The sequence below is a fragment of the Papilio polytes genome, unplaced genomic scaffold, assembly GCF_000836215.1.
Source record: "Papilio polytes unplaced genomic scaffold, Ppol_1.0 DF824169.1, whole genome shotgun sequence".
NCBI lineage: Eukaryota > Metazoa > Arthropoda > Insecta > Lepidoptera > Papilionidae > Papilio > Papilio polytes.
This window is the reverse complement of record NW_013525035.1, coordinates 377117-395634: the sequence shown is the minus strand read 5'-3', so window position 1 is coordinate 395634 and position 18518 is coordinate 377117. Positions and strand designations below refer to the sequence as shown.

General features: G+C 39.5%; 2 protein-coding genes across 3 annotated transcripts in view; one reads left to right on the top strand and one right to left on the bottom strand.

Moving 5' to 3' along the window:
* The window catches only part of LOC106111404 (protein transport protein Sec24C), a 16776-nt gene extending 6232 nt beyond the window's left edge, over positions 1–10544 (bottom strand). For both annotated transcript variants that reach the window (XM_013293474.1, XM_013293475.1), the window contains exons 1-15: positions 10446–10544; positions 8415–9532; positions 7724–8298; positions 7206–7323; positions 6298–6383; positions 6038–6227; positions 5269–5378; positions 5072–5185; positions 4896–4982; positions 4294–4479; positions 4007–4154; positions 3039–3199; positions 1940–2108; positions 968–1180; positions 174–368 (exon numbers count right to left, since the gene is read on the bottom strand). In XM_013293474.1, the coding sequence (XP_013148928.1) occupies positions 174–368; positions 968–1180; positions 1940–2108; positions 3039–3199; positions 4007–4154; positions 4294–4479; positions 4896–4982; positions 5072–5185; positions 5269–5378; positions 6038–6227; positions 6298–6383; positions 7206–7323; positions 7724–8298; positions 8415–9513 (3451 nt within the window). In that variant the 5' untranslated portion in view covers positions 9514–9532; positions 10446–10544. The remainder of the gene's footprint in view (positions 1–173; positions 369–967; positions 1181–1939; positions 2109–3038; positions 3200–4006; positions 4155–4293; positions 4480–4895; positions 4983–5071; positions 5186–5268; positions 5379–6037; positions 6228–6297; positions 6384–7205; positions 7324–7723; positions 8299–8414; positions 9533–10445) is intronic.
* A 1778-nt stretch (positions 10545–12322) lies between these two features.
* Positions 12323–18518, top strand: part of LOC106111266 (gamma-aminobutyric acid type B receptor subunit 2) — a 9817-nt gene continuing 3621 nt past the window's right edge. The window contains exons 1-21 of the mRNA XM_013293292.1: positions 12323–12464; positions 12678–12781; positions 13058–13195; positions 13284–13451; positions 13530–13705; positions 13839–14013; positions 14273–14351; positions 14427–14581; positions 14667–14821; positions 14910–15056; positions 15130–15239; positions 16170–16300; positions 16452–16574; positions 16652–16762; positions 16858–16986; positions 17088–17183; positions 17282–17467; positions 17551–17665; positions 17923–18016; positions 18093–18270; positions 18337–18504. Coding sequence (XP_013148746.1) covers positions 12323–12464; positions 12678–12781; positions 13058–13195; positions 13284–13451; positions 13530–13705; positions 13839–14013; positions 14273–14351; positions 14427–14581; positions 14667–14821; positions 14910–15056; positions 15130–15239; positions 16170–16300; positions 16452–16574; positions 16652–16762; positions 16858–16986; positions 17088–17183; positions 17282–17467; positions 17551–17665; positions 17923–18016; positions 18093–18270; positions 18337–18504 — 2880 coding nt within the window. The remainder of the gene's footprint in view (positions 12465–12677; positions 12782–13057; positions 13196–13283; positions 13452–13529; positions 13706–13838; positions 14014–14272; positions 14352–14426; positions 14582–14666; positions 14822–14909; positions 15057–15129; positions 15240–16169; positions 16301–16451; positions 16575–16651; positions 16763–16857; positions 16987–17087; positions 17184–17281; positions 17468–17550; positions 17666–17922; positions 18017–18092; positions 18271–18336; positions 18505–18518) is intronic.

Genomic DNA, 18518 nt, shown 5'->3' with positions numbered 1-18518 from the left:
CTTGAGTAGAACATAATACACCTGAGTAGAGCATAGTACACTTGAGTAGAACACAATGCACTTGAGTAGAACATAGTACATCTGAGTAGGATATAGTACACTTGAGTAGAACATATTACACTTGAGTAGACCTGAGTAGAGTAAAGTGCAATCCAGTAGAGGTGTGTACTCACCGCCTGCGATGGCGTCAGAGCGCAGGATGCAGCTGGTGTAGAGCGGCAGCAGCTTCATGGACTCGGGCAGCACCAGCTGGCCGGCGGAGGAGGGCGAGGCGCAGTGCCGCCGGTACGCCGCCAGCGAGCGCGCGCAGCGCTGCGACAGCCCCTCGCGCACTTGGCTGGGAGTCGCCTCGCGTAGTGCCCACACAGCTGGAATATACACAGAAATAACAATTAATATGGTCATTTTGTGTATTGGTTTGTAAGTTTTTGCTCCCTTTTCCGCTTGATGTTTTATTTCAAGTCACTCTAATAGTAAGAGTAGAAACCAATCTATAGACACATAAGTGTAGGGCTTTTTATTAAAGAGAATGATTATTCGTAATATGCTGTGATTGCTGACATCTTACTAATATTATAAATGCGAAAGTTTAGATGGATGTTGGTTAGTCTGTAGCTTTAATTGCTGAACGGATTAGGACAAATAGATCAGAGTGTATTCATCAAAATCGGTTTATTCAGGACACAAGACATTTTGCCATGCCATATTACAGCCTGTCCATATTGACATACCATGGGCTAGTCGTTGGCCTTTCATTTCCTTTTTTGGTATGGGGTGGTTATTCGAAAGATGCCGTCTTTTTATAAAAAGACAGGGTTATGATAGATTACTACTTACTAAAAACCCCTCGCAGGCTGATCTAGGCTGCTCAATCTTTAGGGAGCTTTTGCTCTATCCCCGGGGAATTTTTCCCCAAATGGCAACACTGGAATACGTGGTGTTGCTTTCATCGCTGCATTTATATTACCTTGTTTATTAAGGAATGCGACGGTGGTGTCGAGCTCCGCGGAGCGGTAGACGTCAGCGAGCTGGTGCGCCACGTTGAGGGCGAGGTTGAGGACGCGCAGGCGGCGCTGTCCGCAGCGGCGCGTGTACAGCAGCGCCGCCTGCACGTACACGCCGTCCTCGCCTGTCAGCTTGTCGTCGTGCTTTATCTCCACGCCGATCGCTTTGTCCGCATCTGAAAACACGGTTTTATATATATAAAATTCCTTGTTATTATTTGTGGAGTGCTAAGGAAACGGGCATGTTTTTAAAAAATCTGCAGACTGAGTTCCATATCCATTTTTTCGTTTTTAAGGCATTTCAGTGGATGAGAATCTCGAAATATTTTAAAGTAAAATGGTTCTTTAGTTCGCATTTTTTAATTTGGACAGATAAATGATGTTTTTATATTGTAAATTTATTAGACTTTAATAGTTTTTATAAATCTGAAGAAAAAAATAAGTTATGGTTGATAGTTTTTTTAAATAAATTTTTAAAATTGCAATTTCGATTGATTTTGAAATAATCGAAAAATCAAGATTACTCAGAAATGGTTAACTTTTGTATTATGGACATAGGGGTCAAAGTTTTAACAAATGATCCCCTCTATTACATCGTAACAGGAATACGTCTAATTACCAATAACCCTGTATATATTACTTTTTTAACTTAATAATTCGTGAACTAAGTCGCGGGCAACAGCTAGTAATGTTATAAATACGAAAGTTTAGATGGACGGATGTTAGAGTTTGTAGACTACCTCTGAATGGATGTTGAAGAAATTCGGTAGAAGTAGAGGGTATTATGGAAGAACACATAGACAACTCATTTTTTCTTTAATTCTACGCGAACGGAATACTACTACTACTTTGGAGTAATTTGACATAATATTCGATTCTATAACGCTTTTTCAATGTGTACAGTTAGGGACATTAATTTCCTACCCTATACTCACCGATAGCAGCCAATTCGACATCAGTGGTGTTGGACATAAAGAAGTGTCCGAAGAAGTCAGTAGCGCGCACGCCGGTGGAAGTGCGCACGCGCATCACCGCGTCGTGCGCCGTCGGCCGCGACACCACGCGCCGCACGTCCCACGCTAGACGGTGGCCGTCCGTCTCCGCCTGGGAAACACATCTGCACTATTATAATAAAGCGTAAACACACTTCTTTGTTGCCTAAGATGTCAGCAATTACACCATATTTTTGAGTAATTCTTTTTTTAACTAAAAGCCCTACATTTACGTCACGCTTTAGGCTATATATTTTCACGCTATTAAACTTAGGGAGCAAATATTTTAGATAAAAACCCTAATGTGGGAAAGAGACCACAAGTTGCAGCCAACATCAAGGAAGCAAGATTGTCATTATGTCATGTCATTTTGACATTTGCAATTAATGATTTGACAAATGTAAACAATGAAATAAAATTTTCATATTTCATGCGGATGAAGCCGGACGTGACCAGCTAGTTTCTTTTATAGGAAAAGGGGGACAAAAGTGGTCAACGACCAAAGGAACTACAGATACTTTGCAGATATTTGAGGAAATTGTCTTGAAGGACCATAATTCGTTAAACCATATTTTTAACTGAGTTTAAACCACTGTATGTATATTTATTTTAATATGTTTTGTTGGCATTCCAATAAATAAAAAATGAACATTATTATTAAACGATCAGCCCCTCTAGACATATATCATATACTAATATTATAAATGCGAAAGTTTAGATGGATGGATGTTTGTTAGCGTTTGTAGCCCAAACGGCTGAACGGATCTCCATGAAATTTGGCACAGGTTTAGAGCATAGTCTGGAAGAACACATAGGCTACTTTTTATCCCGGGAGTAGTTACGGTTCCCGTGGGATTCATTAATTTAGTTTTTTAATGTTTACTCGATTATTCTGCAACGGTTCAACATATCTTATTGGAATTTGGCACAGATATAAAACAAAAACGAGTACAAATGAGATAAGGTTCAACCCCGAGAAATGTCTAATACGCGGACGGAGTCGCAGGCAACTAGTATAGTATGGTTTAGAGAATATACTGACGGTGAAGTATGTGTATTTGTGTATCTGTCCGCCGGTGAGGCGCGGCAGCTGGCCCACGGTGGCGGCGTCCACGTACGCGTTGTTGCACACGAACAGCTCCACGCACACGCCGGCCGCGCTGCACGCCTGCCCCACCTCGTTGTACGCCGTCGTCTGCGGCACTGTGTCACAATTACTTTACAGAATACCAGCGCTTATTGCTATACTGTAATAAGCACATAGCTGAGTAAAGGCCCTATCCATTCAGCATAGCAAACTTAGTTAAAAAAAATATATTGAAAGTTATGATATTTTTGATTATTATTGTGTATTTGTATATATTTTGTTGTTGTTTGTAAAACTTTCGTTTCCTCCGTCATTATTTTTGTCAACTGTGTAATTAAGTGTATGATGTTTGCCTTCTGAATGGATTAAATGACTTTATTATTATTATTATTATTTCACCTATCACACTGACATGACATGTCCTCATTTGTCGAAATCTCGAATTAAAAATATTGCTTTTGGCAACAAAAATTATCTAAAACAAGGATTAACTAACTCATATCCTCAAAAGTGTAAAATCTGAATTTAGATAGATGGATGTTTTTAAAGTATCTCCAGAAAACTACGGATCTCGAATAAATCTGTCTCAGATATAACATATTTTGGAAAACATAGTCTAAGTTTGACTAATTTTTAACGACGCAGAGTTGTGTACAAGATATTCTGATGTTTTTACGTTTTTTACTAAAAAATTCCCTTCACATTAAATAATATTAACACTATCTATTTATAAGCCAGTGCTGAGAATAGTAGAATAGAATAGAATATGCGGCAAAAGGAAGACAGCTCAGCGTATGCAGAAGGAACTAACCAGTTTCTGTACTGGCTTTCAGTTCCTTCGCACTCAAGTAACTTTGCATAAATTTGATTGGGAAACCGGGTGTACTAACTACACACACATAGTACACCGCGTACAAACTCACTAAGTATCTGTTTCTCCTTATCAGTTCCTAGCAATTTCCTGTCCTCCCTGTTGGCGAGCTTGCCGGGCGCGTTGTACGTCGGCAGCGACGTGTGGAACACCAGCAGCTGCCCCGACGTGTCCGCAGCCTTCAGGGCTTCGAGACCGGCCTGGACAAAGAAACAAATTACATACTCATCTCCCATACTTTATCCTACTCCAAATCTATCATCCGTCTTCCCTACGTAGCAAGCAACAGACACATAAAAACGACTAAAAAACTTCTCAAAGAACATTCTAGAAGCAGACCTGTACAGCAGGCAGCAGTATCGTCTCCGTCTCCTTGTTGTCTTGGAACATGGCCGGCAGCTGCTGCAAGAGCTGCTGCAGCACTGGCCCGCTCTGCTCCGCCGGCGACAGAAAGCCGTCCAGCAGCGGCACGAACACGTCCGCTACGTCGCCTACTGACAGCATCTGAGGCTGCGCCAGCGAGCCCTGGGGCAGTGCGGTAAGTGTAGAGTAACTTTGATAAATATAGGGTTAAGATAAGTTTGATAAGTCTAGAGTAAGTTTGGTAAATACAGGGTAAGTTTTATAAATAATGGGGTAAGCTTGATAAATATAGGGTAAGTTTGATAAGTCTAGAGTAAGTTTGGTAAATACAGGGTAAGTTTTATAAATAATGGGGTAAGCTTGATAAATATAGGGTAAATTTGATAAGAATTGGGTAAGTTTGGTAAATAATGGGCAAGATTGATAAATAATAAGTATGTTCGGTAAATAATACGCAAGTTTAACAGTGAATGGGCAACTTTACAATCAATGAACATTTTTGACAAAGAATGTGCAATTTCTTTAATCAACAGGGCAAGTTTGGTAAATAATGGGTTCGATAATGCCTTAATAAATACCTTTATATTGTAGAAGTGTACTGTAGAACTATACGTGATGAAACCCACGCGTGTATAACTTTTACCATTCTCATCTTTGGGCATAGCCTGAAAACACACATTAATTACTTAAATTAGATTAATTATTATAATTTTAAATTTTCATTATATAAAATTATAGTAAATCTGTATGTTACCTCAATAAAGTCCATAATATTATCGCAGACAGTCTGCAAAAGTCCATTTTTGATAGAATTGTAAGACACGTCGATGACGAATACTATAGCTGGGGGGTTCGGCAACGTATTGTTCTGAAATAACAATGAAATAAATAACAATAATAGCAACAATTAACATTTTTGATGTATATTTGAGTAAAATTTGACAAACTTACCCTGCAATATTCTTTAGTGGCTACAATCTCGTATGTACCAAGGGCCATCTCAGCGGGCACTCTGCCATATTGCTGCATGCTGTTTATATACTGCGTGTATTCCATTGGTACTGTAACATATATCAAAATCCACTTATATACCAAATTGGCGACAAAATCTACAATAATTTACTCTAAAACCTACTTCGCACCATCATTTTTAATGTTAGAGTTGAAAAATCTAGGCAAAACTAAGTTTAAACCGTACAAGTTAACTGTTTAGTTAGAACTAAAGATTTGTAGTTGGCTTAATAACCATTTCATAGCATCTTTTTCATAGGAAAACAATAATTCCTTTATTTTATACAGTAGAACCTGGATAAGTTAAAGTCCAAAGGAAACACGAAATACTTTAAGTTCTAGAGGTTTTAAGTTATCAAGGGTCTATGTTATAGAGGTTTTGGGCTCTGATGGGAAGCGGACATGTTATTATTTTAAGTTATAGAGGTTTTTACGTTATCGAGGTTCTACTGTACTTTAATGAAATTGGACAATGTTAAAAATATGACATACGAGTTTTTATAATTTGTTTACTAATTCATATCAATAATTTGTTTTTAAACTCTATAAAAAGCTTCTGGATAGTAAAACATTCCATTATTGATATAGCTGATCGAAAGATCTTATGCTTTTAACGTATTTGTAGAACATTTAATGAATTTAATAATTTCTTCTAGAGATATCGTTAATCGCAAGTGATTTTTTCTAAGTGACTAGTTACTGCACTTACCTTCAGTAGTAGCTTTACAGAAGGCACATTTAAAATGTCTACCAGCATCAATAAACTTCATATTAGGACACATGTATGCCTTGCAGCGGCTGCACCTCACCGGACCCATGGTCGGGGAGCCTGTTAGCGCTGCAAAATCTATCACAGGAGGCTCCTGCTCGGATCCTACTGTTTCTGCCATTGGTGATATCTGAAGAGTATGAATATTTGTAGACAGATGTTAAGAAACTTGAGTAAATAAGTAATTTTGTTATACTTACAACTAGACAGAACGGCATTGCTGTTTGCTTGAGTAAGTCTGCGGTAACAGGCACACTGTACATCGAACTCCTGATGTATCTAGGACCTGTTAAATATTAATTGCTTATTTAAAAAATATAATGAAAATAATATAAACATGTAGCATTATACAATATTTTCGATTGGACAATGTAAAAATCGAAACACTAATAGCCTAATGCTGAAACGCCATTTAAAAATGTAAAAACGCCTTAAATTAAGGCAACTTTAAAACGCCGAATTATTATAAGTTTTGACATCTATCAGCTTATAAGCGGAGATTTTAGAACAAAGTTATTAAGTTCAGTTATATCATAAAAGAATTCAACAAGTTGATGAAACGAAACCTTTAGAATAAAAAAGTAGCCTCCCCCCCTAGATCTAGCCTACATCATAGACTTACGACAGCGTTCTGTGTACTATAAACAATAAGATGCAACAACAATGTATAAAAACAAGAGATGACAGTAAAATAATCTGACATCATAATTAACTTTGCAGTAATAAGATGACGTAATATTACATGACAGAAAAGAACAAACAATCCAATTTATATAGCTAAGTAACCATGGCAACCTTGCTTTTAGCTGCTATTGCCTTATAGTTTACCTTCACCCTTAAATTTAATAACTTGAAAATATATAGGTAAAAGCATGGTATAAGTGTAGAGCTTTTCATTAATATATATAATTATTTAACAAGTATGCTTTGATTGCCGAGACACTACATAACAAAGTAGTGTGTTTACACTTTATTATATTAAGTATAGATTTATTTCTCATATAATCCTTTAAGAAATTGCTTATTGCAAGGCCACCCTACACATATCACAGTTAATCAGTTTTAGTATCCCATTTGTACATAAAATTAAAAATAAACAAATACCCACTTGAGTTTCCCTTATCATCAACAATGAAGTCAGTGGTAACAAGAGGAGGCACCAAACCCTTCTCATTGGTTACAAACACACCGCCTCTGTTCTGTTGGTCATCCGCCATCACTTGGATCTGAAGATATATATGTCTTATAAGTATAAAATATTGCATAATAAAACAATTACATCAAAGTTAAAATAGATCGCATTTAGAAATTCATCAATTACAATATTTGCTAAGTAATAAATCCAATTAGGAAACTACATCTTGTTAAAATCAGTCAAATTATTAAAACTATTTGGTACTTCTTTTATTTACTAATGTTATAAATACAAAAGTTTAGATGGATTGATAGACGTTAGAAGATATCTCTGGAACAGTTCTCATCACACAGATGTAGGTTACTTATACAGTATTTTTTAAATTCTGTGCAGAGGTAATTGGGGGCAATTTATATGTACATAAGGACTTTTATAAGCATAAAAAAATATACCGTTAGTCAAGTAAAAATTAGTTTTATCAAAGTACTTACTGGACTAGGCATTTGATCAGGATCAAGGCGCCTTTGTTGTGGCTGCTGTGCAAATTGCTGTCCAGGATAACTTGGCTGCTGTCCTGGGAATGGTGCATATCCTGGCTGCTGTTGATAAGCTTGAGGTTGTCCGGGCATCGGAGGTTGGCCGGGCATCGGAGGTTGGCCGGGCATCGGAGGTTGTCCGGGCATCAGAGGTTGTCCGGGCATCGGAGGTTGTCCGGGCATTGGAGGTTGTCCAGGCATGTGATGTTGACCAGGCATTGGTGGTTGGCCAGGCATCACGGGTTGTCCAGGCATTTGGTGTTGGCCAGGTATTGGAGGTTGGCCAGGTAGATGGGGCTGACCAGGCATTGGAGGCTGTCCTGGCATCAAAGGTTGGCCTGGCATTGGTGGTTGACCAGGCATTGGGGGTTGGCTATGCATTGATGGTTGACCTGGCATTGGAGGTTGTCCAGGCATTGAATGTTGGCCAGGTATTGGGGGTTGGCCAGACATAGGAGGTTGGCCGGCCATTGCTTGCTGACCAGACCTAGGTGCTTGGCCCGGCATCGGAGGTTGCATTGGTGGCATACCTGGAGTAAGGAAATCAATCATCAAAAATTTAAAAGAATAAATTACTGTACTTAGCTAAGTTTAATTGCTAACTATTTATTTTTATTATTAGACTTACATTAAAAATAACTCTTACCTCCATAAGAACTTGGTTGTTGGCCAGATTGTCCAGGAGGGCCAAATCCAGAGGGAGGTCTTGCTTGGGATAATGGTGGGGGCATATGAGGTAAGCCGGGCATGGATGGAAACTGTGATTGAGAAGAAGGAACTTGCTGGGGTGGCATACCAGATTGAGGAGGAAGACCAGCTTGGGCTTGGGGTGGTCCGGGGGGCACTTGAGGGCCCATCTGTCCTGGCAAACTACCTGGCTGCGGGGGCAATCCTGGCATTGGACCTCGAGGTTGTCTTTGATAATCAAATCCAGGTGGCGCACCCTGTTGACGAATTTGTGGAGGTTGCGAACTCTGTTGGGGTGGCATACCAAGACCTGATTGGTTCTGAGGTAATCCTGCCTGGCCTGGTGGCGGCATCTGTTGGGTTTGTATCCCTGGTTGACCAGTTGGTGGTGGCATACCTTGAAAACCACCCGTTTGTGGTGGCTTTGCCTGTTCGGGACCGTTGGGAGGTCTCCCCATCATCCCAGGTTGAGGTGGAAGCCCAGGTTGAGAATGTGGAGGCATCTGTGACATTTGTGGTGGGGCACCAGGCTGTCCCAATGGAGGAGGCCCTGGTTGGGATACCATTGGCTTAGACTGGCTTTGAACCATTTGTCCGGGAGGTGGTCCTTGAAATTGCCCTTCCTTGCCAGGAATTTGACTGAAACCTTGGGCTTGGGTGGAAGCTGTAGACATGGGAGGTTGCATTTGAGGTGGAAATGGTGAAGCTTCATTCCCTTGTGGCCTTCCAGCCATAGAAACAGGTGGCCTCATGTTGGGTGGTAGTTGACCAGGTCCAAAGTTAGATGTAGGTGGAAAGCTTTCTGGTGGGAACTGTCCAGGAGGCAATTGAGAAGTAGGAATCCCTTGTGGTCCATTCAAGTTCATGTTTTGCATTTTATTTGACATCTCAGAAGGGTCAAACTGCTTCATAGGCATTTGTGGGCCATTTGGTGGCATTTGACCATAGATGTTGGCATTCTGTACTCCATTGTAGTCTTGTGATGTTGGTGGGAAGCCCAGTGGATTAGAGGGTGCATTGTTATTTTGTCCAGGTGGCAGATACTGAGGATTCATCATCTTGTTAGAAGCCGATCACCTGAAAAGGGACAAACTTAATGAATGTAAAATTACTAATACTAATATTGGATTATATTTTTGTGGTTTTACACAAACTCACTGAAATATTTTTCTAATTTAATGACTCATAATATGTTATTAATGGACCTATAACATTGTTTTCGCCAAATTGTGCAATAAATGATGTAAACCAATCATTGGATATCAAATTATTGTGAAGGAATTTTACTTGCATTCTTAACTTAATTCATACTTTCACCAATTAAAATGTATGAAAAGTGAGCACTATTGTAAAACAAAAAAAGCTTGTAGACTTTAAGAACAATTAATCAAAATTAACTGAACTTTTAACAAATGTTTTATTTTTAAAGACTAGTTTTTTTTATTGAAAAAGTATTACTTGTTGAAGTTACTAAATAAATTTTTTTAAAAAATAATTTAAACCTGTACACAAGAAATCTGTACTGAATGAGAAGCTGATTGAAAATGTATAAAATATTTACATAACAAAGTATGTCAATCCACAACTTCCCATTATATTAATTTCAATATATAATGTACCCTTTAAATATATGTTATGTTGTATTTCTTATATATTATTTTTACTGGTCAGCAAGTCATCATTACTAAAGATACCATGTAATTAAGGGATATTTCAACGTATGATTACTACGAAAAAAAAAAGAATGTTTAATACATCATACAATTTTCCTGTCTTTTAAAACATGTTTTAAATAAAAGCTAGTTAATAGTATTGACAAAATAAAATAGAAACATAGCCAAAATCTAAAATTATCTTGGAAAATATTGTAAATTTGAAGTTTGACAGATGCCGTCTTAATTTCTAATCAAGATATCTTAGCTCATGTTGATTACACGGGTAAATGGTAAATAAAAAAGGAAAATATAGAAATCCATTTTCCAATACTTACGGCTTATGAAACGAATATTCACGAATTTTTGCAATAAAAAATATAAACAAGACACATGAACAGCACAGAGTTTGGGGCCACGTATTCTGGCATATAGTGTTGTCACGTTAATACCGCTTATGTGGAACTTTTGAAATTTCATCGATTATGCATATAAAGAAACGTTTTAAGAGATTTAATTTTTTAATTTACCCAATGTTTTATTTATTTACTAGAGTAAATTCATTTGTAAATTATAAAAATATTATTTCTGTTAATCTTAGTAGAATTTTCGTATGGTGTTCTATAATTTGACACTAAACATAAAAAAAATATTCAAGAGTAGTGCTGATAAAACGAAACGTTTTTAGTTTTTATGGTAATTTATATACTTATGTGTCAAATATCTTTTCGAAAAATTAAAAATAGTCCATACACCGTTGAAATTAAAGTATAATTTTGGATATCAGAATTAATTTCCTGAATCGCGCCAAATTTTTCTTTCGTTTGTTTTTTATACCAACAATACATTTGTAATAGTTTCATTTGGTACATACTTGTACAAAATATAAAATTAAAAAGAAATGAGCTACATTTGAGGAGCTAAAGAAATTGAAGTTTTTTACATATGAAATAAAAGTAATTGCATTATACCCACGTTAACCTGCTTATATTTACTATGCAGATGCACACTACAATATAGTTAATTTTTAGTTTTTGGTTATATGTGAAGTAAAATTGGTACAATCATGTCTAAACTCTGTCCCTTGGTCCCTGGGCAAGACACACCCTGGCTTCTACGCATGCGTTGAAAGCTCCGAATAGAGACGCCAATGTCTTGTTTACATCGATAACAATTCTAACTTCTAACACATAAGGGATAGCGATGTAAAAATAGCCCTCTTTTTTTCCCTTCCTACCTAGTTGTTGACGTATAGGCGACAAAAACTCCTAACACGCCTCTGGTCTGACATCTCCGCGAGAAGCAGACCTTACGTTTGAAATTAATTTGTGATCCTAACAATACGTGATTTTAAAACAAAATCCCTTAAATATTACCATCGATATTTTGAGTACATGACAACCCTAGTACTGTAGCCCATCCCCTATCGATTCGCACCGTCAAAGCCTAATTTTGCCTGTAGGCCGCGACCATTCGTTTCAAAACGATTCAAAGGTAATATCTTAATGAGCTATATTCAATCTAATACCATAGTTGTTTAGCTATATTTTTAAATGAACGGAAAAATCGAATGTGATGCCTAATTTCGTAGAATGTGATGTGTTAGTAGAATATGTGGTATTGAATACAATGACTTAATCGTTTAGATTAGAGTTCAGTTTCGTTTGTTTGAATAATAAATGAAAATAATTTTTAGACCCCAGCTCGAGGCTTCAAAGTCTGAAAAGGCTGCTTCAGCTGGAAAGACGTAAATATGATTTCGTACCGAATAATGTTATTTAGTGCGTTGAAACTGAAGAAATATACGTAGAATGTACTTTTTTAATGGTTTATTGTAAAAGGTTGTGAAATTATAGAGAAGTGATATGAAAATGTTCTTTTAACAAGAAAAAGCTCATGTATATGTATTCGAGAACTTACGTAGCTATTGAAAGCTTACGCCTGGACAAAAGTTGACGGTAAGTGAACTATAATCATTTAAAACTGACAATTTTATTTAATAGTATATTTGTGGAAAATGATTTCCACTGGTACAGTCGCTACAGATGTAATAAATACCTCTCTTGAGTGACTGGCCGCGCTAGTGAAAAAAGCTGTAAGTAAATTTGTGTATTTCCTACATTTATGTGAAAAAAAAAGATTGTACCATTCCAGCGTTAAATTGCAATGATCACTGCAGCCCATAGATCACAGGCGTATTGTGATTCCAGTCAATATGCTTCTACTGTTACTCCTGGTGGGGTTGAGTGCGGGTGTGCCGCAGAAGCCCAACCTCGACGCCATCCTCAACCGGCGAACAGACGTCTACATAGCTGGCTTCTTCCCCTTCGGCAAGGGCGTAGAGAACTCAAACACTGGTATCTATTTACTGCTAAGATAGAAGGAGGAATGAATTTTACATTTTTAGATTCTCTAGTGTGCGGGGGCAGCTGCTTTTCCTGACGATGCCCATGTGTGTACCACCATGTTTAATAGAAGTCAGTGGTCCCTGCTCATCCTGTAACTCCAGGTGTGCGTAAGTTGAAGTTTAAAAAGTGTTTTGTACCAAAGCTATGTTAACACCGCTGTAGGTCGTGGCGTGATGCCGAGCGTCAAGCTGGCGCTGGACCACGTCAACGAGCATGACTCCGTGCTACGGAACTACCGGTTGCATATGTGGTGGAACGACACTGAGGTAAAATTACTTTTCTCTAGTCAAAACAAGTAGCAGATAGTGAAGCGTTGATAAATATTACGACCAGATAGAAAAACCTCTTTGCCCTTATTGAAAAAAAACTTTTGGCTCCATGGGCTGAAACAGCTGACAGTATTTGAGCTCCGAGAACCAAAAAAAGTCAGCTTTTTTAGGTCATTTGTGTTTACTTTGGACGTCTTCTGGCAAGTGGCTTTCTATGGATAAGTACTTTATAGTAACTAACTTTTAATATTCTAACATGTTGTAAATTTCCAGTGTAACGCTGCGGTGGGCGTGAAGTCTTTCTTCGACATGATGCACAGCGGACCACACAAGCTGATGCTGTTCGGCGCGGCCTGCACGCATGTCACCGACCCCATAGCTAAAGCTTCAAAGCATTGGCATCTCACACAGGTAACCTGGCCGAAAATTCAACTGTCACATATCCGGAGGTCGATGTTATCAATTTCGAATGTAGAAAGGTTCACGATAATTTTTTCAGCTGTCCTACGCGGACACCCACCCGATGTTCACGAAGGAGGCGTTCCCGAACTTCTTCCGCATCGTGCCCTCTGAGAACGCGTTCAACTTGCCACGCATCCGCCTGCTTCAGCACTTTAATTGGACAAGAGTCGGCACCATCTACCAGAACGAACCCAGATATGCATTGGTAACTCGACGTTAATGAGACATGATGCAATATTTCTGTAATTTTAATGGATTTATTCGAACTTGTTACATATTCTAGGCACACAATCGTCTACTAGCAGACCTGGATTCACACGGATTCGATATAGACGAGACGCAGAGTTTCGCGACTGAAGTCAGAACTGCTCTGGAGAAGCTGAAGGAGAAGGATATCAGGATAATACTTGGGAACTTCAACGAGACTTGGGCGATGAGAATCTTCTGTGAAGCATATAAGTATGTCTTAGCTTATGCCACAGGATTTAAAACTCTACTACCGGTCATTAGTTTCTCATTTGAATAACTGAGAATTTGTTAAGAAAAAGTAATTTCCCTTGCGATTGAGAGGCACTGTATGTATGGTGTGCAGACTGGAGATGTACGGGCGCGCATACACGTGGCTGCTGCTGGGCACGTACAGCGAGCGCTGGTGGCTGAAGCGCGGGCCGTGCGCGCGCCGCGAGCTCACCGCCGCGCTCGACACCGCGCTGCTCACAGACCTGCTGCCGCTCTCCACCACCGGGGAGACCACCGTCTCCGGCATCGTATGTGGCAACACTACACCTGGCACTAGACTTAGTCTAGAAAAACCCTGGAGCAATACTTAGAAGATTTTGTATATCGTATTCTTAGTATTTGCTAACTACAATCCAGGTGACTAGACTTGGCTTGGATTATTCTAGACGAATCCGATAACCAGTATCATCCAGAAGATATCCCGAAGACATGACAATTTTAGTCGATCTAAATAATTCAGGTAATTTTGTCCAATCGATTTATTTCGTTGTGATTAATGTTTTTCAGACGGCGAAAGACTATCAGATAGAATACGACCGCCGAAGAGGTCTGGAGTATTCAAGATTCCATGGGTACACTTATGATGGTGAGTAACAATAAATAGGTTGTAATATTTCCAAGCTGACAAGATGGCGATATTCTCAAATGTTTCTGTTCGTAGGCATATGGGCGATGGCACTGGCTATACAAACGGTGGCGCAGCGTGTTAAGTTGAAGCATAAGGAGAAGACGGTGCAGGACTTTCGCTACCGCGACAAGGAGTGGGAGCAGCTCTTCCTTGATGCACTAAGCAATGTCACCTTCGAAGGAGTCACGGTGAGACTAATTTTTTGATGTTAGATTTATGGGAGTAGTAGACAAAAGACTTATAAGATCAAATGGAAACTGTATTATCACGCAGGGACCAGTAAGATTCTATGACAACGAGCGGAAAGCATCGATCCTTCTCAAGCAGTTCCAGGGCGACCAGGTGGGGGAGATGAAGGTCGGAGAATATTGTGCAGAAAGGGATCATCTGGATTTGATCAGCTGGGAGCCTTTTAAATGGGTTGGCAAGTAAGATCGATAAATTAGCCATTATAATTAAAAATATGTTGAAGTCGGTGAACTAAAGAGGAATAAATTTCTATTTGTGACCTTCTAGGAATCCCCCGAAAGACCGCACGCTGCGCCTCATCGAGCACACGCAGGTCAACATCACCATCTACACGGTGCTGGTCTCCTGCTCCGTGCTCGGCATCATCCTGGCCACCGGCTTCCTCGCCATGAATATACACTATAGAAATCAAAGGTGAAACTATGCACCTCAATAAATCTATGAACTTTGGCCAGGGAAATTAAAGCGTTTTCCATTCTTGTTATAGATACATAAAGATGTCTTCTCCTCATCTGAACAACGTGATCATCATCGGCTGCATCTTCACCTACATGAGTGTGATCTTCCTCGGCCTGGACTCCAGCCTGGGCAGCCTGGGTATGTCCTCATCTCTCTCCTCGGTGTCTGATATGTTGCATTGTCATAAATATCTTTGTTTACACTTATCTTTGACGGATCGAAGGTAAACTAATGCATTCAATACTTAAATCGTCATTTAACTGTTTTACAATGCTCTCTATAATGGTTTAAATTTTCTGCTGGAATGTTCTTTAGTTGGTTAATGCAATTTTGGAAGATATAAAAGATTTATAATTATAAAGAGCATTGGACTTTAATTCCATAACGTTACTAATAAAAGAAACAATTTAAAAGCGATACTGTAAAAGTGAAAAGGCTCACTTCGGACGCATGTTGCTGGCACGCTGGTACGCCATCTGATCTCATCAACTTCATTGATTCTTAGGTCTTTCTCAGGAACCGTCGCGACGAGGTAATAGCTTGCTCCCATACCCACAGCTTCAGCTTCGACCCTGGGCAGAATGGAACCCGCTAACCAAATTTTGGGAACTTGGGCCCCCCCTTGTGAATTTAGTGTTATGATTCTGAGAAAGACCTAGGCCGTATTCTAGGTCACCGGAGTCGACAGCATGTTTCCAAGTTTTGGTTCATTTGGTTTTTCCTTTTACCTTCATCCGTAATGCTTCGGCCGATTGTTTGTGTGGTTTGGTGTGTTTAGTTCACTAAAATCTTGTAAAAGTATGTTGTAAGACTGTCGCTTGGAGGTTTAATCGTTTTATTATTTGCAGCTCTCCTTGTACCGTCATCTTCTTGGTATCCTGCGCTTGCAGCCGCTACTAACGCCTTCTATTCTTTGTTTGTAGTTTTTGCTCATCAATAACTTTTGTATATTGCACTATTTAACTAAACAAGTGAAATAAACAAGTTGGTATTATAAAATTTGTAAGACATTTTTAAATAAATATAATTTTCGCTGTACGTTGATGATTTAATGTGTACCTTGTGCAGGCGCGTTTCCGTTCATCTGCAGCGCGAGAGCTGGGCTGCTGATGACTGGCTTCAGCTTTGCGTTTGGCGCCATGTTCTCCAAGACCTGGCGCGTGCATTCCATCTTCACTGATGTTAAACTCAATAAGAAGGTACATGAAAACCTTAATCACTTACAACATTGCAACAAACTTTCAAGATCTCTCCTAAAACTCCTTCTAAAACTCTCACATTTTTCGTCTGATCTATAGTGGATAGTATCCATGTCCTATCTTCTATTGTCATTAGTCTTGGTATTTCCAGGTGATAAGAGACTACCAATTATTCATGGTGGTCGGAGTTCTACTGGCTATCGACATTGCTATTATGAGTACATGGCAAATATTCTATCCGTTCTATAGAGCCACTAAACAAATGGAGCCATACGTAAGTATGCTTAAAGTTTTTTTAGTAGCTTTAAAATTCTAAATAACTAGCTAAATAATGTTTGTGCAACTTTACAGCCTCATCCGACAAGTGAAGATATCGTAATAGTGCAAGAGAACGAATACTGTCAATCGGAGAAGATGACCATATTCGTCGGAATTATTTACGTGTATAAAGGACTGCTATTGGTAAGTGTTTGGCATTTGAATAATAAACGTGGTAACACACTAGTAATTTTATTTACTAACTGCTGTAATTAAAATGTTCTTATTTTCTTTTTCAGGTGTTCGGAGCGTTCCTTGCGTGGGAGACGAGACACGTGTCTATTCCCGCGCTAAATGATTCCAAACATATCGGTTTATCTGTCTATAACGTGCTCATAATGTGCATCATGGGTGCTCCCATCGCTCATGTAAGTTACTAGCGATAAACAAAATTCAACCATAACATTCTATACATAAGGTATTTTATTGTACACTATTAAGGTCCTTTGAGTCGGATTATTTATTGCAGGTGCTCGCTGACCACAAGGATGCTCTGTTTGTTCTCATATCAATCTTCATTATATTCTGTACAACTGCCACTTTGTGTTTAGTGTTCGTACCGAAGGTGAGTGTTTATTCTACTTTTGTTACTTTCTTCCATTCATATCAATACCTAACAAAGCTTCGTTACTCTACTATTATAAGCGAGATATTGTATTCCAGCTGCTAGAGTTACGTCGCAACGGTCAGCCGGGCGCGGCGGGGTCGCGGATCCGCGCGACGCTGCGTCCGGCCGCCGCGCACGAGTGCCGCGACCCCGGGCCCGAGCTGGAGCGCCGTCTGAAGGAGCTGCGACAGTACAACAACCGCTATCGCCGCACGCTGCAAGCCAAAGAGAACGAATTGCAGGTATACAACGAAAGTTAACCCTATTGTTATCGTATGAAAGTATCTATTTGTTTGATGCTGATGTAGACGATGTTATATTGCAGATGCTGCTTAGTAAGCTAGGAAGTGACGCGAGCTCGGAGTCTTCGACGAGGGAGTCGCGGTCGCCGGCGCAGCGCGTGCGTCTTCCCACCACTAAGGAGAACATCAGTCATCCAGGTTACCACACGAGTTAAGCTTAGTCCACTAGCTTTTGCCAGCGACTATGTGTTCTTTCAGACTACACTCTATCCCAAATTTCAATGAGAACCATTCAGTCGTTTACGCGACAAACTATCTAGCTATCAATTCTGAACTTATGGATTTATAATATTAGTAACATGGAAAAGTTGGAAATAGCCCAGAATACGAGTATTTAGTCATTAAATTCCACACGTCATTGTTTTAATGTCTTCTGTGTGTATTTCTTGTAACAGAGACAAGCGATATAACATCAGTGTGTAGCCTCAGTGCATCGGCTGGTGCGGAGTCAGAGTATATCAACCTGCAGAGCCAGACTAATATTGAAAAGTAAGTGTTCTACAACATTCTCTCATTTCATGGCCATTTATTTTAAACAAAATCTAAAACAGCACCTTTATTTCAGACCCAAGCCTTCTGCTCCTCCAGAGCCGGTGAAAGAGGTGACCATAAAAGAACCGAAGAAGGAACAAACGAAGAATGTCTCCTTCAAGAACCATCTAGACTACACCAGCCCGCCGTCTTCTAAAGCTGTACCTGAGAAAGACCAACTTGCGAAGCTGCCTTACGGTTGGTCTACTGAGGTAAGTTTTAACTAAATAAATTGGAGATATTACTTTGTTCTCAATATAATTAATCAAATTCCTTAGGAACCCCCTGAACCTCCAAAGCCCATCACTAAATCCTCTGAGCCTGTGAAGGCGGAGACGAAGACAGTGCCCGCGCTGAAGACCAGCGACACCAGCACCGCCAAGTCAGTGCCGGCCAAGGTTCAAGAGCCGCTCTATACCAAGGCTGCAGCACCTAAAGTGCTAAAGGTAACATCTTTTAT